Source organism: Chlorocebus sabaeus, chromosome 10 (genome assembly GCF_047675955.1).
Source record: "Chlorocebus sabaeus isolate Y175 chromosome 10, mChlSab1.0.hap1, whole genome shotgun sequence".
In the NCBI taxonomy this organism is placed as follows: domain Eukaryota; kingdom Metazoa; phylum Chordata; class Mammalia; order Primates; family Cercopithecidae; genus Chlorocebus; species Chlorocebus sabaeus.
This window is the reverse complement of record NC_132913.1, coordinates 70114637-70138062: the sequence shown is the minus strand read 5'-3', so window position 1 is coordinate 70138062 and position 23426 is coordinate 70114637. Positions and strand designations below refer to the sequence as shown.

Genomic DNA, 23426 nt, shown 5'->3' with positions numbered 1-23426 from the left:
TTCCTTCATTCTTTCTCTTCTGTTCTTCAGACAGAACTTTGTCTGAAGAACTTTTCTTAAGTATTTTTTGTACTTGTTTTAAAGCAGTTCTGCTGGCAAAAACTTCTTTTTTCCTTTACCTGAAAATATCCTCATTTCACCTTCATTCCTAAAGGATATTTTCACTGCATACAGAATTCTAGGTTTACAGTACATTTAGCACATAAAAAATATTCCACTTCTTTCTGTCTTCAATGTTTTTCATGGAAAATTGGCAGTCTTGCAAATAATTGTTTCCCTGTAAGTAATACATCAGTTTTCTTTGGTTGCATTTGATATTTTTTTCTGTGTCTTTAGTTTTTAGCACTTTAATTATTACATGTCTGAGCATTGATTCCTTGAGTTTACCCTATTTAGGGTTAACTGAGCTTCTTGAATCTATAAATTTATAATGTTAGCCAAATTTGAGAAGTGCTTAGGAATTATTTCTTCAAATACTTGCTTTTTACACAATAGTCTCTTCTATGATGATATGAACGTTAGATCTTCTGATATTGTTCCACAGACTCTAAAGGCTCTGTTAACTTTTTCTTCTAATCTTTTTTCTCTCTTGTTTAGGTTAGGTAATTTCTATTGGCCTAGCTACAAGTTCATTGACTCTTTAGTTGGTCATGTTCAATCTCCTACTGTCTGAAGCACATCCAGTTAGTTTTTTATTTGTTAGTAGCTTTTTCAAAGTTAAAAGTTCCATTTGATTCTTCATTATGCTTTGTATTTCTTTGGTAAGATTTTCTATCTTTCCATTTATTTCAAGGGTATTCACCCTTAATTTGTCAGGGATTTTAATGATAGCTACTGTAAAGTCATCTGTGTCAACTAATTGTCTTGTCCCACTCAAGTCAACTTTTTTCCCCCCCTAATTCTTCATGTGTAGAATAATTCTGGATTGAATCCTGGACATTTTGAATATCATGCAATAGAGCATTGGGTCTTGTTTACTTAAAGTTATATGGAAAATGTTGATTTTGTTGGTTTTTTTCAATTTTAGCAACAGGTAACCTAGTTATGATTAGGCTGCAAATTCTGACTAGTCTTCTGTGGATTATGATTTCAATGTCAGTTCTATTTCCAAAGCCTTCGAAGTACCTTCCATATCTATTCCATGTGTACACCACTCAGTGGCCAGTATGAGGTCAGAGCAATACTTTATCCCACAGTGCAGTTTTTGAATTCTGTGATATACTGTTTTATGTCAGAGTCACACATGCCCAGGGGTGAGTTCAGTAGTTCATAAACAGCTTTACAAAATCCTTTCCCAGGCTCCTTTCTTTCTCTGATCTCCCTGGCACTTTTCAGTTCCTTGGAATTCCCCTGTTTTGGTCCTTTGGCTAGAAAGCTGGAGCTTTATCCCACTCTGTGATTTGCTTCTTGTGACTGCTCCTTCGTATGGGGCCAAGTGGTGGGAGGACAGAGAGAGAGAGAGAGAGAGAGAGAGAGAGAGAGAGAGAGAGAGAGAGAGAAAGTAATGGGGCTTTGCCCCAGTCTTTTGGAACTACAAGTCCTCCAATCAGATAGTAAGGTTCTCTCCTTCATCAGAGTTTTGGGCTCCTGAGAGTCTCCCTTGTTGCAATTGTTGCTGTTACCACAGTCCCAGGATGCCTTGAGGAATGGAATGCAAGATGCCAATATGTTAGAGATCCTTTCCACTTCTTGAGCTAGAACTAGAGGGCTTCTCCTGGAGTGTACTCTGTCTGCACAATGCTCACCTCTAGGATACAGGCTGTGTTGACACCAGACTGGTGGATACTGGAGGGAAAAAATGATGAGCCCACTATTAGTTTTATGGTGTTATTTCCCCCCCCAGTCTTCCTATTATGCTTGCATTTCCTTTTAGAGTTCTTATGTTGCTGCTTCATGCACTCTGTTCAGGTTTCAGATCTGCTTTCAGTGGGAGAAACAAGATGGAATCTACTTATTCCATCTTACCATAAAATAAACCATTAAAGTATAATGTGCATGCAGAAAAGTGCACAAATCATAAATGTGCATTTTCACAAAGTAAAATATCTCTGCAACCAAGATATATAACATTACCAGCACTCCAGAAGCTTCCAAGTCACTACCCCCACCCTTCTTTTCAAAGGTAACTACTACCAGGAATTCTAGTACCAAGGATTCATTTTGCCTGATCTTGAACTTTATATAAATGGAATTCTACACTATGTATTTTTGTAAATGCATGTGACTTCCTTTGCTTTTCATTAGGCTGTGTATAGCAGTAGTTTTTCACTTTAATTGCTATATTGTATTCTATCATTGAATGTGGTACACTTTATTCATTCTAATGTTCCTGGATATTTGAGTTGTTTTCAGTTTTTGTTACTATGACTAATGCTGCATTTGTTTCTACAATATGATAGCTGCGATGAGTACCATATATTCCATTCCACTTTCCTCTAGTATTTCCCACTGATTTTGGTCAGTAAGTCCGGCCTTATAAGGTGTCTTATCTGTGGAAATGAAACATTTAGTTTATTAAGTTGTAAATAAGTTTGAAATATCAACTTTCATCACATTGGGACAGTTTTCTCTGTTGACTTCCACTGAATCTTACCAGGGTGGCGTGTTTGATATGAGGGAATGTCTACCAAAAGTGTCCCAACAAATATTTATCCCATTAAAAACATAAGTAAATTAAAATTATTTTAGAATTGTTTTGTTACTTTATGTAATTGGTAATGTTTTTCAGTATCATCAAATCAGTTGGAAATCATTGGTGTCCAGTAATGTTGCTATTTGAAGGGTCACTCTTTCTATTGTGTTTTCTCAACCCCAACAGAAAAGCTCATTTGTATAAAACTGCAATTGGTGAGTCAAAATTTCTGGTCAAGGACGTGTATATGTTTCCAATTTGTTTCAAAGTTATGGTTAGAGTAATATAGCACTTCAATGTGTGAAAGAAAGGAAATACGTCAACAACACTATCAACAATATACAAAAAAACAGTTCAACATGTAAAACTACCTAGAACCAATGTGGTCTTCTCAGAGTCACTGTTTACTGTTCCTCTTTCAAAAATATTTTCCAGTTCTCTGTATAATGAGAGTGATGAAAACAAATAGGCAAAACCAAAGTTCATTCTGTTTGTGAAAAAAACACTAACATATTCACATGTTCTGAAAAGAAAATATAATTTGTTCACACTAAAAAATGTATGCTTTGGAGAAATATAACAGCTGAGGTTGATCATGATAAAACAGGAAATGAGGAAGGCAGGAAAACACTGTAACCCACATAAGGACCTCTTTCCAAAGTGTCAAGCTGTTTCTGTCTGGAATTTGGAAAAGAAATTCTTTCACTCTAGTTAATTTATTCTTTGCCTCAAAGTTTAACAATTTTTTCTTTTTCTTTTTTTTGACATAATGATTCTGAACACCATCCAATTGTAGTTTTACTGTTGCAAATCCACTATTGTAATAAGGAATAGATGCTCTTTATTTCCATAGCATGGAATATGGAGGAAAACAATTTTTGTTCTATTTCACCTAGTCACTTGATTTATCAAATCAGCACATGGAAAATTAAGGCAGATATTCAAGTGGTCCAATGTAAAGGGTTTTTTTTTTTTTAATTAAAATAATTCCAAAAAGTAATTCTTCCGATTTTCTGCTTTGTGATGTGACCAATTTATGAACATTTACGTTCGAAAAACACAAATTTCTCCAGAGTGGAGATAGAATTGGTAAATTCTGACACTAAATATACAAGTGTGACCAAATTATATCTTGGGGCCTGTTTCCTAATATAAAATCAGATTGTATTGATCTCTGAGTTCCCTTCTGATTTATCTTAAATTAGGGAAAAATTAGTGTAAGTCAGATGCTCTCCCAGAGTTTTCACTAACCTCTTCTTGGCCGTGTTCCAAAGGTGCTCCGGAGAAGCTCCTCTGGGTAGCTGCCTGGTGGCCACTGAGCAACTGGAGATTCCTGGTGACTGCAGCTGCCAGGCCTGCCCAGCCACTCCCTCTTTTGCTGACATGATTTATGCTTAGCTTGGGTGGTAGAGACCCATTCCCTCTCTTTCTTTCTCTTAAACTTCTTTCCTCCCTTTTGGCTTACTATCAATTTTGGGAAGGAATTCAGTTTTTTTCTTTGGTACAAATGTTTACTGACTGTAGAGCCAACTTCTGCACCTTATTGGAAAAAAAAATATGATAGACAAATAGTATTTTTGTGATTATACAGCAGCTTAAAACTATAGGATTTTTTCCCCATTACTTTTGCAACAACTGATACTTTTGATCAGTTCTCTTTCCTAAGTATTCCTCTCCTTGAGCTATTATCCCAGTTGTCCTAGTTCTCCGCCTGTCCCTCAGCTGTAGACAGTCACTGAGGCTCTGTGCTTGGCTTCTGTTCCTCTCTCCTCATAGGGATTCATCTGTTGGAGTTCATCAAGCTACACAGGCTGAATTGTCACTTTAATGACTCCAGTTGTGATTACTCTCTAGGACCACATTTCCCTCCAGTAACACTTCTACCTGGGTACTCTTTGGGTACTTCAAAAATAATGTATTTAATTACTGAAGTAATTTTTTTTTTTTTTTTTTTTTTTTTTTTTTGAGATGGAGTCTCGCTCTGTTACTCAGGCTGGAGTGCAATAACACGATCTCAGGTCACTGCAACCTCTGCCTCCTGGGTTCAAGCAATTCTCCTGTCTTAGCCTCCTGAGTAGCTGTAATTACAGGCACCCGCCACCACTCCTGGCTAATTTTTGTATTTTTAGTGGAGACAGGGTTTCGCCATGTTGGCCAGGCTGGTCTGTAACTCCTGATCTCAGGTGATCCACCCGCCTCAGCCTCCCAGAGTGCTGGGATTACAGACATGAGCCACCGCGCCTAGCCCTGAAGTAATCTTTTAATTAAAACTTTCTCTTTTGTAACTTTCTCATTTAAGTATGTGACATCATTGCTTTTCTAAGTCCCTAGTACTGAAACTTTATTTGGTTTTAGTCCATCGATCTCACCGTTCGTTAGAAATGTAATGACCAGTGCAGCTGAAAAGCTTCTGCACATCAAACGGAACAATCAACAAAGTGAAGAGACAATCCATAGAATGAGGGAAAATATTTGCAAACTATCTGGCAAGAGCTTAATAACCGGAATATATAAGCAACTCAGACGATTCAATAGCAAAAACAAAACAAAAAACAACAAATAATCTAAAAATGGGCAAAAGATCTGAGTAGACATTTCTCAAAAGAAGACATACAAATGACCAACAGGTATATGAAAAAATTTTCAACATCACTAATTAGATAAATGCAAATCAAAACCACAATGAGATATCTCACCCCAGTTTGAATGGCTTTTATCAAAAAGATGGAATAATGGATGCTAGCGAGGATGTGGAAAAAGGGGAACTCTAGTACACTGTTGGTGGGAATGTAAATTAGTACAGCCACTATGGAAAACAATAGGGAGTTTTTCAAAATCTAAAAACAGAACTACCATATGATCTAGCAGTTTCATTACTGGGTATATATCCAAAAGAAAGAGAATTAATACATTGAAGAATATCTGTACTCCAATGTTTCCTGCCACGCTATTCACAATAGCCAAAATGTGGGATCAACCTAAGTGCTTATTAGTGGATGAATGAATAAAGAAAATGCGATATATATATACACAATGACATATTATTCAGGTGTAAAAAAAGTGAAATCCTGTCATTCGAAGGAAAATGGAACTGGAGGTCATTATGTTAAATGAAATAAGCCAAGCCCAGAAAGACAAATATCACACGTTCTCATTCGTATGTGGGAGCTAAAATAGAAAAGTGAATCTCACGGAGCTAGAGAGTAGATTTGTGGTTACCAGAGGCTGGGAAGGGTAACGTGGAGGAGGGAATGAAGAGAGGATGATTAATGAGGACAAATATACAGTTAGTTAGGAGGAAGACCTAGTGTTTGATAGATCAGTGTGGAGACTATAGTTAACAATAATCTATTTGTACATTTCAATATGTATAATAATTCACATGTTCATAACATAAAAAGGAATGTTTAATGTGGTGGATATTACCCTAACTTGATCTTTGCACATTATGTGAATGTACAAAAATATCAATGTACCTTGAAAATATGTCCACCTATTATGTTATAATAAAAAATGTAAGGGACACTTACTTGTACCAGGCACAATATGTGCCAAGGAAATGGAATGAAAGAGCAAATAGGTGACTGGCACACCCTTTTCTTTCACCTCTTTTCAATGTACTTGGCATTGAGTGGACACATGATCTTCTAAAGGCTGTGAAGCCCCCTTTTCTTTTTGTTAATTGACTTCTTTAGAGTCTATCACAAAACAACACTTCAGAAGTCATGAGGGAAAACAAGCATAATTGTATTGACTCTTTCTATATTTTGGATATTCTGAATAACTCTTGGATCTAGAAAACTTGTGAAAGGCAGTTTATTTGAAATTTTCTGAAGACAAAAAGGAATAAACTGAATTTCCTTTTCTTATTAATACAGTGTTAGTTCTGTCAGTCTTAAGCAATTTCTTTTACAAAGTGCAAATTACTATGAATTGAGTCCTTTATTACAATATTTGAGGTTTGTTTTTACAGCTAAGTTGAGCAAATATTACTTTTACTTTTTAAAGCCTTATTATATCACCTAGGTTCACCAGTCAACTCCATCACATTTTCCATATACTGGTGTAATCCAAAATAAAATTTAATATGATATTCTTTGCCCTGTGTATAGGTTTAGGAAATAAATATTGTTTTAAATACGTAATGAATGGTTGCTAAGTCAAGACACATTCTGTTTTATAAAAAAATGAAAGAAATGTCTTATTTGTATGGTAATAGGACTTTATTAAGGAATAATTACAGTAAAATACTACAAATCTTCGTGTATGCTGCATTTAGATTTTGACAAATGTATATACTTATGTAACCATCATCCAGATCAAGATAAAGAACATTTCTCTAAATTGCCTGGTGTCCAATCATCCATTCTGTCCTGAGGCAAGCACAGTTCTGATTTTCATTGCCATAGATGGGTGTCGTTATTCAGCTTCACGTGAATGGAAGCTTACTGTACACACTCGGGACTGGCCGCTTTGGCATACCATGGCATTTTTGAGACTTTGAGTTCTGTGCGTTATTTTATTTTATTTCTAATTGTGTAAAAGTACACCCTTGTATGAGCATAATACCAATATGACTTCTAAATTCAAATCTCCTTAATATGGTTCCTAGTTTAATATAGTTGATTTCTGAATCTGCAGGAGTTGTGTTGTTGTTGTTGTTGTTGTTCATTTTTTTCCCTTTCATCATTGACATCAGGACTCTAGGGTTCTGGTGTTTTGTTTGTTTGTTAATGTCCTAGGAACAATGAGACCCAGTCGATTTTCCATTAAGTGTCCATTTGATGACTTGCAATTTTGAGAAGAAGGAATGTGTTTCATGGGGTGGCATCTAGGGATGTTTTACCATCGCCTTGTTTCTAGGAGGATAGCAGAATTGACCTTCTGAATGGCCAAGTGGTATATTGCCCATCTTCTCTTTAAGGGCTAGCTGAACAAGTTCCACAATGGCATCCATTCCTGCTGCTGTTTTGATAGCTGCGATGATAAGGCAGATGATCCATCTAGTGCATTGATTTCTTCACTTCACTAACCCGCTTGTCTGTTCTACCCCAGCCACTCACTTCCATGAGCAGTTCTGGGCCTTGCAGTGCTGCTAGCAGTGGTGCTAGCATTGTAATATTAATTCTAATGCTGCAGGGGTGCTAGCATTATAATATTAATTCTAAGAATCCCACTCTTTGCCTGCTGCCTCTTTTCATTCCAGATGATTTGTTGCAGTATCGTCACTGCTGCCTTTCCCCTCCCCACCCCCACCATGTTGAGATTACCTATCCATCAGCTGCCACTTACTATCTGCTAAGCCTCTGACCTTCTTGTCTATGTCAGATATCATGGTCTACTGCAATACTGATACCCTTGAAAATACCCTCAACTTCTTTACTTTCTCTTCCTCTTCCATACTCATCTGGCAAATCCCAGCTCCAGTTATTTGAGAAAATTACTCAACTGAGGTGACTGGTTTCACTTTAAGTTCAAAATAGAAAATTCAAACAGACAAGATTGCCACGCATTCTTACCCACTATAAAAGTTTGCCTTTCTACTTCATGAAAGAACTGCTTTATACTTTCTATACTTACATGCCCACATCCTGCTGTTCCTAGCCCCTCATTCCCCATAGCTGATGACTTCACTTCATTCTTCAAAGAGAAGGTAAAAGCCATTGGAAAGAACTCCCTCATTATTCCACCAACCAATTTATAAACTTGTCAATATCAGTACCTTTCTCTCCTTTTCCTTCTTGTGTAATGGATAAAGTCTTCTGGCTTTCAAAGTCCTATTCTCTCTTTTGCTCAGGGTTCAGTCATCACCTTGCCAGTTGAATTTAGTGGAACCTTTTCTCTCTGAACTCATTTTAGCTCTGAGGGTCATTTGACACAGAAGACTACCTTGCTTTTATTTTGGAAGACTCTTTTTCAATTCCACACTCTCCTATATTTCCGTCCACACCACTGTACGCTCCTTCTCAGTCTCCCTTATGGACTTCATGTTCTCTATCTTATATATAAAGATGTAGTTCCTGCCTAGAGAACTACGACGCACCTTTCAGGTTTCAAGTTTTAAATATCATTTTCTTACAGTATATTGGAGGCCAGATTAGTTTAGGTCATTAAGTTATATGCTCTTGTTACACATACACATGGTGTTTTAGTTTCGTATCATGTATCACATATGACAAATTATTTTGTGTATAATTTCTTTGTTCAATGTCTTTGTCCTCTTCTGGATTGTCTGTAGTGCCCATCATGTGTCCTACATGCCTATTATAGAGCCTGGAATGTAGCAGATGCCCAATATTTGCAGAATGAATGAATTCATATGTAAGTGAATGAAAGGGTTCAACAAATGTTAGTTCTCTTTCCCTTTCTCATCTCATATTTACAGAAGCATGGATATACCAGAGTTGTGGAGTCAGAGGATATTACTATCATTTCTATAGAAGAAAGACAAATTCATGGTATTATGGATGTTACCAGATGTTAAAAATTATGGAACTGTTAAAAATTTTGGAACTGCTCATAGACACCTCGTACAGGCAGTTGGAAATATAGATCTAGAACTCAGCAAAAAAGTCATAGTTAAGGACCTGGATCTTCAAATTATAAAGTTTTATTTTTTATAGCTTTTAAAATGTGTTGTGTTTTGCCTCTATGTGTTTTAAAATGGAGGAAAAGAGGACAACTGGGTTTCAGGGGTCAAATGCCAGGATATGAGACATAGAGTGCATCTGGTAAAAATTAAAATGATTTAAAGTCTGATCTGATTAGAAAGGGTCAGTCTTGAAAAAGTTATAAAGGAAATTGTAACACAAATACAATTGTATTTTCTTCTCTCCTTCCCCATACTTTTTGACAATAAATCCTGAGCACAGATCTAAGGGTTTTTTTCCTAGAAAAAACAGAAAAATATCCACTCAAACATAGTAGTCCTCCGAAGTCATGGTACGTGAAAGGTTATGAGAGTTTGGGGATCTGATGAAGTTAAATATAGTCTTACAGCTCTGGATAAGACCCAGAAGCATTCAATTTCAAACAAAGGTCAGGGATAGTTAGAAAGTTTTATCACACTTAAGCTTGAACTCAAACAAGGTTGCATTGAACAGTGACGGTCCAGTGAGTATCATATTTCATAGCTGTATCAGGTACTTAGACTTCTTTAGCTCTTCTAAGATCATATCAAAAATACTAGTATCCTTATGGTTTTTAAAAATAAATGAGCATATTTGTATGAGCAAAACAGAACAAAGAAGGCTAAGATTCTTGTCTCCTCTGAACTATTTTGATTTTTATAAGAAGCCACAGTGAGGCCGCGAGGCTGTTCACCGCTCGGGCACCGTGTGTATCATGGGGCATTTCCCTTGCATTGCAGACCAAGTTCTGCAAAGTACTGGGAGTGTTAACTTTGCAAACTCAGATTTCTATGAGAGTGATGAACTTACATTTCTACTAGGTAATAAACAGTCTCCAGGTTCATTAGCAGATATGTAGGAGATCATTAATATTAGGAGAGTCACTAGAAACATCAAGCAAGAGGAGTGGAGGGAACGTGAGGAAGAACTAAGCTGAAAACAGTTTTCTGTCCTTTCCATGGCTGCTCCTAAGATGTAGCACTGCACTCTGTCCCACAATTGAAGGTATTGTATGAATTCCAGGCTTTGAGGTAAATGAATTGCTAATGTTAAAACTGCCTGTGTTTGAAGATCTCTTTGTCACTTCTTAGCCTGTTTTGTCAAAATCAACTCCTTTAACTTTTAAAAAATTTCTTTCCTTAGATAAAGCACCAAGGCAGATTCTAATTCATTTATAAGCTTTTCTTCTCAACAGTGAAATACAGAAAAATCAGTATCTAATGGTTTTTGTGCTAAGCTCAGTAAATAATAGATTTCATTTTTTCATTCTAAAAGCCAAAACTTAGAAAGCTTGTGCCATTAGGTTTTGCCAAAGATTACTAGCAATTAAACTAGAAATGATGGTAATACTACAGGCCCCCCTAAAAGAGTATCAAGAAATCAACTATTGATAATAAAAATAAACTGTTACATCTGATTTACAGTAGCCGGTGCAAGGAAGGTGACGGCTAATGGATGCAACATACCTCTATGATTCTTCACAATTTCGCAGCTCTTAGGCTTGTGGGGATGTATATGTTGATGTGTGTAAACATAATTTAGATGAGGATTATGTTTCAGATCTATTGATCTAAGTTACACTTTTCATGAATAACCTAAGATATGAATGTTTGGGTTGAACAAGCATAAATGGGAGGAGGTTCTTTCATATTTGAGCTTTGTGGATATAAACTCAGCTTCTCCTTATTACTGTTATTTTTTCAAGCTACTTGAACTAGACAGATAATTTGCTTATGTCAAGAGCTAGGGATTGGGACATATTATCCCATATAAATATTTAAAATATATATTTAGTATGGCATTGTCACCTTGGAGACCAGCAGAAATAAGAAGCATATTGCAGATGAGCAAAATTTAGTCCTGAGAATATTTGCTTAGCTCATTAGCTATTAGGTAATAGTCTAGCTATGTATATGTAGTTATATGCATAGCTTTGTAAATGCCTACTTGAAATATTACTAAATCATTTTATAATATAATTTTTAAAAATCCCTGCCTGGAAAGTTTTATGGAATCCATTTGTTTATGCTCCAAGCAAAGATATGTAAGTAACAGCATGAAATTAGACTCAATTCAGTAACAGTTGCTATAGTTTTTGCCAATAATTTTTATTTTAACCTATGCAAATTTCTGAAGAATTACAAATGTGTAATTTATTGGCATGCATTATTTTTGGTGGATATTTATTTTTAATAGAAACATCACAAGTCTATATATAATATGGATGAAGATAATTTATAAACTAATACCATAGAATTTATGTCTTCAGAAATATTCTCATCTAAAGAATATCTCTTTAAAAATACATATAACATTTTAGTACAGAATAAAATACTGTACGGAAAGCCAAAAACTGGGTAACTTTTTGTTCTCTTCTAAATGAGAATACAATGATTTTGCTAATAAAGTTATTTTTGGAATAGTTTTTGTCAGAATAGCAACAAGCACTAATGTTACTCATTGTTTATTGGCTGAGATCTTCACAGAAATTGTGTGCTAAAAATTATCAGGAGAACAAGGGAAGGAGCTGTGTGTGGTATTGAGGAATTCTCATTTCTGTCATGGGCAAGAGCAACAGTTGCTGCTGCTACCTCTCCCCAGTAAAGATGCTTATTTCTCTGGCAGGAAAGGTGATACTCTTTTCGGGACTGCTACTTTAAAGTGTATTATCAACAAGTTCAACTGGAAATAAAATTAATCTTCTTTAGAAAATACCAGTGGTCAACAGAAGCTCCTACCTTTTATTGTTCCCCATGTTAACATAAAACAACTTTTTTTTTTTGAGACAGGGTCTCACTCTGTCATCCAGTCTGGAGTGCAATGGCGTGACCTTGGCTCACTGCAGCTTTGACTTCCAGGGCTCAAGTGATCCTTCCAGCTCAGTCTCCTGAATAGCTGAAACTACAGGCACGCACCACCACACCCACTGATTTTTGCATTTTTTTTTTTTTGTAGAGATGGGGTTTTGCCACGTTGTCCAGACTGGTCTTGAACTCCTGGACTCAAGCGATTTTTCTTTCCCCCAGCTACCGCCCCACCCTGCTGGTCTCCCAAAGTGAGTGCTGGGATTACAGGAGTGAGCCCTCGTGCCCAGCCATAAAATGCCTTTTAAGCGAAACTTTTTTTTCTTGATGTCCTTTCTCGAATTTATGTGTTCTTATTTCCTTTCTGTGTCAAAAGAGAAGCACATACCATTTGATTTTTAATAAAGCTTTCTCAGGGGCATTATTTAAAGAAATCTTCATATTTAATTAAATATTTTAAGATAATTGTGTATTATTTTCTACTTTTATATTGACATTAATTCCTGACAATTTGCCATAGTTATGACGTATATTTCTTAGCTAAGTAATCTTAACTGTGTTGCTCTTCTATAAAAGGCGTAACAATCTACTCTCCAAGATGTCAAATGAATCCACCCTATAGATGAAACATTTTGAGATAATTAGAATTGCTATTATTATGATGGCCAAAACCACAACTACTTTTGTACCAACCTAATATATACATAAAATATGCATTCTGGTCACTACTCACCAAATATTTTTAAAACATGAAGTTTCTCTTCTCAAAATACATGCATAGTTTCCTCCAACAAGCCCCAAAACACCATTGAGTTGAATGGTAGCTATTTTACCTATAGAAGAGGCTCACTGACCCTCTTAAGAACTTCACCAAGTTCACTGGGTTGTAATAACACTTGCTTATCTCTTTGAGTTGCTTTCAGATCTCGGAACTAATAGTAGGAGGAGTGCTGTGTCACCTGTTAAAAGTATATGAACATTAGGTGGTAGTCCACAGGGTAAACCAGCTACCTGAGCATAGGCAGAAAATTGCCTGCCAGTTGGCATTCATAATGTTAACATTTCCATAAGCATGAAGCATACCTCTTTCAGGATTAAGGGGTCATGCTCTTCTCATGCATGGGGGTGAATAGCATTTCCTCAGGATTTGGGTGGTTTGTTGAGAATGGAAACTCATTCTCATGAGCATACTGACATTGAATAAGAGGACGTGTAGATAGAATAAACATGAATGTAGTTTCAGGAGAAAAAGGCCAGACACACAGAACTGACAAGAACTTTTTCACCACCAAATTGAGATCTAGTCTCAGCAAAAAAATGTGAGTAAACAAAAGAAAGCTAATATTGGAAATGTGCTTATAACTAAAATGTGTTTTTCAGAGCGCTGTAAATGTAAGCCTATTAGAGCTACACAGAAGATTTATTTCCGGAATAATTACAACTATGGTAAGGAAAACTTCATGGTTGACGTATAAACTGCTGTGTTAAGAAAGGTGTGTGGGTGCATCCATGAATATGTGCACACGTAAATGAGTGGAGCCATTTAAGAGTAAGGCTTAAAAACAGAAGGACAACTTTTAGGAGCGTAGTCCCTCCCTCTGCCCCAACCAATTAAAATGTCTCACATGGGCAAAATGCTTAACACTTGGTTAATGCTGAAGCATATCAGGCAGTATTGTCATCCTACAGTCATACACTTAAGTACACAGAGATCAAGATAGACGGGACTCTTCCCTACCTGGAGGCTGAAGGAGGATTTGAGCTCAAGTTGGGTTGCATAGGCCATCAGTTGTGCTTCACTGGGTGAACAGCAGAGCACTTTGATGTATAAGGAACTGTTGAAAGACTCAAACTTGATTTCTTCAGTCAGCCTATCCCATGAAAAACACTGACAAATTTGGAAAGTAACACTTGTAGAAGTTGTTGGTATTCAGCTAAGGAAATGTATTGTTATCTAGCTTGACTTAAAATCCGACATTCTAATAAAGTAAATATTAATTGAAGGGCCACCAATCCAAATGTAGCTGACAAACTTAACTGAAGGATTAAAAAGCCTGCCATTTTTGAGCCAGGGACTGTGCTAAGTGATTTCCATACATTATCTTTAATTTTCTCAGCTGCCCCATGAGCTATATTACCGTCCCGATTTTATCAATGATTATTGAACCTAAGTTGTCCCTTCTTTGATTGTTCACAATGTACTTTTGGATGCTGGTGTATATTTTAGAGTCATAAATTCATTTATACAGTCATTATATTTAGAAAGAGCTATTAACAGTGCTTTCCAGTTGACACATAAGGGACTGATATTTACTGTATTCCATAGGCATTTTGATTTTTTCTAATATCTATGGTATTAATAAAAGGTATGTTACTATCTCTGCATAAGACTATTGATGTTGAGTCAATGAGTAAACATGGAGATTAAACAGAATTTTACAATGAACCTTATTAAAATAAGGGTTTTATTATTGCATTTATGTACACTATTTTTAAGTATATAGGATATATAGAGCAGATTTATTTTTTCTATACTTTTGGGAGTTGAAAGGAGAGAAATGAATAACACTGTAAGAGTTACCTTCAATATCTTTCAAAATGCAGTGTATTAAAAAATATACAGTTGAAAATTTTTGGTTTAGTTAAATCTCTTTAAAACAAATCCACCTTGTTTCCCAAGTTTTTCTTCAATGGAATTAATTTTTATGTTTTGTTTGCTACTACTCTTAAGAGGAATGTAGCTTTTCTTGGTCAATGATGGATGCTCTTTCTAAGTTTGTAAGGTTATGTTTATGTAAGAAGTCAAATGCCTGGCTGCTTATCTAAGAACCCGCTTCTTTACAGATTGATGTGAAGAACCCTAGGGAAAAGGGAGGCCTTAATTTCTAGGAGATTAGCTTGTTAAGATTGAAAAATGCTATATGAACTTTTATATACTGTAACACTAAGAATAAAAACATATGCATTTTATATCAGGGAAATGTAATTATTTATATTTATTTTGTGTATCCTATTATCAAGTTTTATTTTATCTAGCTTCTTTAGTGCTGCAATGGTTGTTGCTGTTATTTTTGTTAAAAGTTGAATGACAAGTCATGGAAAATGAAGATCGTAGAGAAGGTAGCTGAATGAATATCGTAAAATAAAATGGGATATGGATTATAATTAATGGAAAGGAGTAGATAATTTCTTTTTTGTAGCCAAGGAATAGCTAAGTTGATCATAGTTTCAGGATTGTCATTTGTCTGGGCTTTACTTACAGTTTCTTTGGGAAAGGGAGGTACTCAAATGATTAAATAGAAGGAAGAACTCTGAAAAGGAAGTATATTTTACTTCCAAAATATTTTTATCTTCCTGTGTCCATTGAGAAAACAAGTCAAGGTGGGAGCAGTTGGAAATTCAGACAAAACCTCTATTTCATTTAGATTAATTCTGGGGAAAACTCCTTAAGTGTTAACAAAATTACTTGAGTGAAAAAGTAGGTCTTGTAGAAAGATATTTATTTTGGAATGGGTACATGTACTAAAAATTTCTAATGAAAATAGTAGACACTGGGTAAATAAATCATTAGTTTGAGAACATTTGCACAGTTCACTAATCTCTAATAGCTGATGGATGCTATGAAGCACGTTCACTTAAGCCAGGACACACAAAAATGCCTGCTAGCTGGGGTTGAGAATGTCTCATCTGATTCTCCCAAATGGCATTTCAAAAAGGGCAGTCTTATCTTTTGTTAAATACAGAATAGGGAGAACATGAATAGAAAGGGGCTCCACTTGCCAGTCAAACCAAGTGAGGACAGTTGGGTAGTTACAGTTTGTTTACTACACGTTCTCATATTTGAGGCAACCAATTCTCTGAAGACTGAAATGTGCAGCTTTTAGAATTCATTAGTAATTTAATTTCTGTCGTGTGTGTTGTACTGGTAGAATAAGTTTGTGTGATGAAATTGGAGCATTAATGGGGGGAATGGTTGATCAGCTGGTTTTATATTTTTCACAGATTACTTTCTTCTAATCCTTTATAGTCCCAAACCTCTAAAATACGTGGGAAGGTACTCAGATTAAAGTGATTTGCAATTATGTGCCTAAGAAGTTTTTGAAACATTGACTCATTTGGATAAACCATGTTTTCCTCTATATAATGTCCATGGATAGTGAACAGGAGCAATGAGGGCACTGGGAGAAATGCCATTGGCTTTTCACTAATTGACATTTTTACTTCTTTCTTCGTGTTTTAAAACTTCTCTTTTTAAAAGCTCATTTACTAGAAGCAGGAATCTCAACAACTTGACTCTTTTAAAAGGGAGAGACACAGAAAAGCAGCAGATCTGTACTTTCTAGATTCTGAGTCACATACTTTAACTTTGCAACTGAAGGCAATGTGTTGTTACATTGATAAGTAAAACAACTCTTGTGAGATAAATTGGGTGCCAATATATCCATCAAGAGAGGTAGAATAGTGCTATTGACATTTGAGAATATATTCCATAGCACGTGAGGGAAAGGAATGTTGGAGTATCTGACTTCAAAGCAGATGGAGGAAATAAGATCTAGTGGTGACAATTTTTATTCAAGAAGTAAATATAGCCCGCTTAGAGGAGAATATAAAAGATAATCTGTACTGAGCACAAAGGAGAAAAGGACCTAATATCTGAACAAAGAAGAAAATGTAGCCCACCTAAAGGAGAATATAAAAGATAATCTGTACTGACCACAAAGAAAGAAAGGAGCTAATATCTGAACAGCGAGCCGAGATGAGGAAGGTGAAAAGATTGGAGAACCAGTTTGGGAACACTATTGAGCAGGACAATTTTATAACACTAAAGAGGCCACCACTTGAGAAAACCTGTTAATAAACTTGATAAAAGAATGTCAACAAGGAATAAAGCGTATTTAAGTACTAGGTCTTTTCATACAGTAAAATTAACATAGTTTAAATTCCTGTTGGCAGGAATTGGAACAGCACATGCATATATACACATCCAAAATGGAATTTTAGAGAAAAATTATATCAGATTATTGACTCAATTTTTGATTCTCTAAATGAATTTCTCAAAAGCACATGCACACACATGCATAAATACATGTGAATATATACATAGCCACAAATTGGAAAGGGAGAAGGGCTGGGCATTAGGAGGTCAGGTGTGTTGTTTTATGTCATACACTACAGTCTAAGGCAAAAATATCTGGCTGACTTTTCTGTTCCATTCATTGAATATCAAGTGGATAAGAATTAACCAAAGAGAAGCCTACTTTGGCTTTTTTTGAATGGGGCACCTATTAGGTGTCATATTATTATCAGTTTTTCTTGTCTTTTATCCCAGTCATTCGGGCTAAAGTTAAAGAGATAAAGACTAAGTGCCATGATGTGACTGCAGTAGTGGAAGTGAAGGAGATTCTAAAGTCTTCTCTGGTAAACATTCCACGGGATACTGTCAACCTCTATACCAGCTCTGGCTGCCTCTGCCCTCCACTTAATGTTAATGAGGAATATATCATCATGGGCTATGAAGATGAGGAACGTTCCAGGTAATTCACTCTTTAAGGATACAGAATAACTACTTTGCTCATCCCACCCTCATTGCATTTCTCTCTAGAGATCTTACCCTCGCATTTTTACACTGGGATCTGTCTACCTTCTTGGGGATTACAGATAAGTTTTACTTGGGTTTCTTGATTTCATATATGGAATGGGTGTATGTGTGCAGTTTATAGGTTTACATTTTTCTTGGGAGAGGGACCATGACTTCCTTTGTTTCTTAAAGGGGTCTGTGACTCACAAATGGTTAATAATTACTGTTCTAAATCTTAGCTGTCCTATTCAAGAATAAACATATAAGTCTTTCTTGGCACTGTTTTCTTGTACTTTTCAGTAACAGGTTTTAATTTTTCAAAAATGGTTGCTTCTTTTAAAAATCAGATTACTCTTGGTGGAAGGCTCTATAGCTGAGAAATGGAAGGATCGACTTGGTAAAAAAGTTAAGGTAAGCCTGGATTTTATATTTGAAGTAATACACAGAAAACAAAAGTAGAAAACCAGCCATCTGTCACTGAAGTGAAATAGCTGCCTTCAACCATAGGAGAAATATTAAAATTTAGTATGCATATATTTATATACTCCAAGAGCTGAATTTGTCTTTCATGTCTATTTTATTTAAGGAATGAGTTCCCTGTATGTGTATCAGAGATCTAACTACAGTTGCCCTAATGTCTCTTCACAAGGAGTCTAGCTGTAGTACAGTCCTGGTCAGGTGGTTCCATGGTGTCAGGCTCCTTCCAGCTTATGGCTCTACCATTTTTAAAGGCATCGCTTTCATACTCATGTGACCGGAGGTCACAAGATGGCTGCTCTGCCTCTAATCTCACGTCTACATTTCAGGCAGGAAAAAGAGGAGGTAAAAGAGATTTCCAAGAGCCTCATCAAGCAACTTTTACTTAGCTGCAAAACAGGCTAGGAAATGTAGTCCTTTTTAAACCTGGGGATATTGCTTCTTTGAACACACTGCAGTTTGTGAGAAGGGGAGAATAAATGATGGGAAGGAAAATAAACAATGATGTCCAATGAATAAACACCAATTCCTATGTACAAAGTGTAGCTACGTTCATCTCTGTATAAAAGATCTGAACAAATTAGGTCCTTAGAGCAGTAATGTAGCCTTATTTTTAAGCCAATAACTGTTAGATTGTGGAGTTGATACATTTTTTAAAATCACATAGTACATTACTGTATTATAGAAGGTTTTGTTTCTTCTTACTGCACTAAGCAAATCTGTTTTAAAGAAAGGAATAGGGTGGGGGAATGCATAGGGGGACAAAAAAATCTCAAAGGATGTGTGGGTGGGTGGGGGGAGTGGGAACTGTAGCACACATAATACATCCTCTTCCTTCTGCAAGTCTGAAGGCTTGGGAAACATTTACATGGTAAGTTAAACACCCCTGGGCGGTTTATCTTCTACATCTGGCACGTGACACGGCAGACACGTTTGGGTTTAAGTGATCTACGAAAATGCAGAGGGCATTATTCTGTAAGGAGAAGCTACCCTCCAGTAAGTTCTTCCCCCCTTCAGTAGATTTGTCAAAAGTGAGATGCATTTCAAGTTCAGACTTGTGGGCATTCTCTCTGCATCTCTCTTCAATTAGTTTGGTGTTTATTAAAGAAAAAAGTGGCTCTTGTTCAGTATGTTGGAATCTCTTACTGTCTTTTTAATTTGGTTTTCTGCTTGCTAATGCAGAACAGGAATTTGTCCTAAATTCCTGTACCAGTTGGAAGAGCTTTCAATATCCCTGCTGCAAAGCATGTAACAAGGCTTACTGCTCCTCTTTTGGTACCAAAACAATATCATTGGGTTGTTGACAGGATACATGGCTTGTTTGTCCTGTTTCCCATTGCTTTCTGCAGTATTTCCCATTGTTTTCTGCAGGGGACTTGCAGAGTTATTATTGTAAAGTCATTTATATTCTTAGTCTGGATTTAAATATTCTAAAGGAAAGAAACGAATGATTTGAACAATTTTAAATTCATATGCAGATATTGAGGGCTAAAGAGTTTGGGTAGAAAATCTCCTTTGGCCAGAATTATTGAGATTCCTATTTTAGTTTTCCAGTCGATTTGAAGATGTGTAAAAAGAGCTTTATGGAGGGTGTTATTTTTTCAACCAAATTTGCTCTTCGCTGAGTTTTGCTCTCAGTGGATAAATCAAGAATAAGGTTTATAGAAACCTTATTATTATGTTTTTTTCATGCAAATGGTTGTTTACCTAAGTCTCTTAAAGCAGATTATTCAAGATGTTTGGACTTCCTTGGGAAGGTGAGAATCAGGCTGTTTTTAAAATATGAAGACAAGATTGTGGAGTAAAGTATACTAAAATGAAGAATTACTTTCAATAATGGAAAAACAATAACAAATTTACTATGTGCTAAGCACTTTATATTTTTATCAATCTTCAGATGTATCTTCTACTTATAAGTAGATTCTATTATCAGTTCCAATATATACATGATGAAAATAAGGTCTAGTAAGTTCAAGAAACTTCACACAGTAAGTGGTGGAGTTAGAATTTGAACTTGGGCCATCTGGCCCAAGGATCTGATGGTCCTTGCTGTTTAAAGTGTGGTCCCAGGACCAGCAACATAGGTATCACCTGGGTGCTTGTTAGTAATGAAAATCTTGGGCCCTGTCTCAGACCTACTGAATGAAATTGCAATTTTAACAAATTCCCCTTATGATATCTGTGTCTAAAGTTTGGGAAGTACAGCTATAGTTTGTATTCCCTACCTATCCTCATGTAATATAACTTCCATTTTACTTAAATTACATAAAAACATTATTGACATTAATATGAAATGTTACTAAACTTGATTGCGTTTATTAAAAACATTGTTAATGCCTGCTTTGTAACACTTAGAATGAGGGCAGGACCTTGTCTGTTTTATTCGTTGTACTTGGTGGATATTACTTAGAAAAATATTTTTGAGACCTCCCCATCCCTCAAAAAAATTTCCATTGTTTTTCAGTGCTCAAATCACATAGATTTTAAAAGGCTATGTTCTTACGTGTATTAAGAGAGGATGTTGAAAAATAGCCTTCCCTTCAAATTCTGTGTGTAAATCTTCCATTTGTTGAGTACCTGTGAAGCATTAGCCTCCTGGCTGTTACCTCAGGAAATACCCAGAGATATAGGGAGATATTTCTGTCATCATTTACAGACATGGACATTTTAAGTTTAAGGTTTGATAAGAAAGCATTACTAAATATATTATAGATGGGCAACTTTGCACTCATTAAAATCAGAGAAAAATGTTCATATTGCATCAGTTTTCTTGTTACCCTGGGAGATAGATTTATACTTTTGGAAAAGTAGCAAAATGTTTCAGAGATCTGACCTTCAGTCTGACCCAGTTGTTAGAATTGTGGCAGTGATGACCCTGGTGATATGTGCTTGTGACTATTTTCTATTTTACATTTCACAGCGCTGGGATATGAAGCTTCGTCATCTTGGACTCAGTAAAAGTGATTCTAGCAATAGTGATTCCACTCAGAGTCAGAAGTCTGGCAGGAACTCGAACCCCCGGCAAGCACGCAACTAAATCCCGAAATACAAAAAGTAACATCAGTGGACTTCCTATTAAGACTTACTTGCATTGCTGGACTAGCAAAGGAAAATTGCACTATTGCACATCATATTCTATTGTTTACTACAAAAATCATGTGATAACTGATTATTACTTCTATTTCTCTTTTGGTTTCTGCTTTTCTCTTCCCCCAATCCCTTTGTAATGGTTTGGGGGCAGACTCTTAAATATATTGTGAGTTTTCTATTTCACTAATCATAAGAAAAACTGTTCTTTTGCAATAATAATAAATTAAACATGCTGATACCAGAGGCTGTTTGCTGGAGTCCCCAGATGTTAATTTACTTTCTGCACCCCACTTGGGAATGCAATATTGGATGCAAAGAGAGGTTTCTGGTATACACAGAAAGCTAGATACGCCGTAAAACACACTCTGCCGATCTAATTACAGCCTTATTTTTGTATGCCTTTTGGCCATTCTCCTCCTGCTTAGACTTCCAAATGTTTATAAAGGTAAAATGGCAGTTTGAAATCAAATGTGACACAGGCAAAGCAATCAAGCACCAGGAAGCGTTTATGAGGAAACAACACACAAGATGAATTATTTTTGAGATTGGCAGGAAGCAAAATAAATAGGAGCTTAAGAAAGAACATTTTGCCTGATCGAGAAGCACAACTGAAACCAGTAGCCGCTGGGGTGTTAATGGTAGCATTCTTCTTTTGGCAATACATTTGATTTGTTCATGAATATATTAATCAGCATTAGGGAAATGAATTATAACTAGACATCTGCTGTTATCACCATAGTTTTGTTTAATTTGCTTCCTTTTAAATAAACCCATTGGTGAAAGTCTTTATTTTTTTCTCGTCTTTTAAAATAAATCAGAATTGCCGTATTGACCAGGAAAAGATTACGTACGCACATGCACCAGGGTGTTAGTTTTTAAAAGTACATAGTTCTATAAAATGCTGTAGATTTAGATGATGAAATGTGCAGGGTTTGGTTTTGTTTTTTTTCTGGTGTGTGTGTATCTGTATTTGTGTACATGTGTGTCCGCGCACTCACACCCAAGGTGGATTAAAATACAGGCCTGCAAACTGGCCTGCACGTTATCATTTGGATTTGTGCTGCTTAATGCTCAGTGAAAAATGTCTGGTAAAATGAATTATGGTTGTCAGGAGAGAGGTTATTTGACTTTTGAACCAATTGCACATTTCTCATTACCCAAGCTGCAGTGAGATCCCAGGGGCCGTGGTGAACAAATGATGCTTTTATACATGGTCCCTAGCTTACAATGATGCAATTTACAATGCTTCAATTTAACAATTTTTTGACTTACAGTGGGTTTATCAGGATGTAACCCAATTTCAACTTACGATATTTTCAATTTAGAATGGGTTTATCCAGATGTAACCCCATCGTAAATGGAGGAGCATCTGTACTTCCTTCCTCTAGCAGAGTTCCTTAGAGCCTGTGTCAATTACTTGAAAGTTTCATTCTCTGCCATTTACATGTGTGTTATTAGTAGAACCAAATTTCTAAGCTGTGGTGTGCTGAAATTAAAATGCTTATGAGGCAAAAATGGTGCTATGTTTCCTTCTACAAGGATAATCGAGCAAGAATGAAATTCATTAGTGAACAAAAGTTTCCTAAAATGGTAAATAATCATCTATCCAAATGTTCTCTTTTAAAAGTGTGAGCTGGGTGTGGTGGGTGCACCTGTAATCCCCACTACTTGGGAGGCTGAGGAAGGAAGATGGTGAGAGCCCATGAGGTTGAAGCTGCAGTAAGCTACGATTGTGGCCACTGCACTCTAGCGTAGGTGATAGAGCATGACCCTGTCTCTGTAACAACAAAAGTGTGAAAGTTGATTCTACAAATGAGTCATTCATGTCATACCCAACTAAAATGGAGTTGGGAGGCCATGGGGAAAGGCACCCAGGTCCTGTTCAAGGAACTGATTTTTCAGTACAACAGAAAAGCCACGAAGACTTCACTCGAACCTTAAGATAAAGTTACCTAGTAGCTGCTGCCACTTACCAATCAGAACTTGCTAAATCCTACAAGACACTCCTGGCTCCAGTGAACTTTCATCCAAAACCATTTAGATCACCTTCCTCTCTTCCCCAATAAAACCCCAGCCTTTCTCTTTGTTCTTTGAACACACCTAGAGGCTACACTGGTTTGTGTGCCCAGAATTACAATTGTAATTCTTATATTCCCAAATAAACCCCTTACTTGGAGATTGATCTCTCTACATTTAAAGGTGACAGAGTAAGGGAA

The 23426-nt window shown here is 36.2% G+C and overlaps 1 protein-coding gene across 2 annotated transcripts in view; it reads left to right on the top strand.

The window, feature by feature from the left end:
- FRZB (frizzled related protein) overlaps window positions 1-21995 on the top strand; it is a 31596-nt gene extending 9601 nt beyond the window's left edge. For both annotated transcript variants that reach the window (XM_007965559.3, XM_007965560.3), the window contains exons 4-7: window positions 13446-13511; window positions 17395-17599; window positions 17991-18054; window positions 21041-21995. In XM_007965559.3, coding sequence (XP_007963750.1) covers window positions 13446-13511; window positions 17395-17599; window positions 17991-18054; window positions 21041-21157 — 452 coding nt within the window. In that variant the 3' untranslated portion in view covers window positions 21158-21995. The remainder of the gene's footprint in view (window positions 1-13445; window positions 13512-17394; window positions 17600-17990; window positions 18055-21040) is intronic.
- The last annotated feature ends 1431 nt before the right edge of the window (window positions 21996-23426 follow it).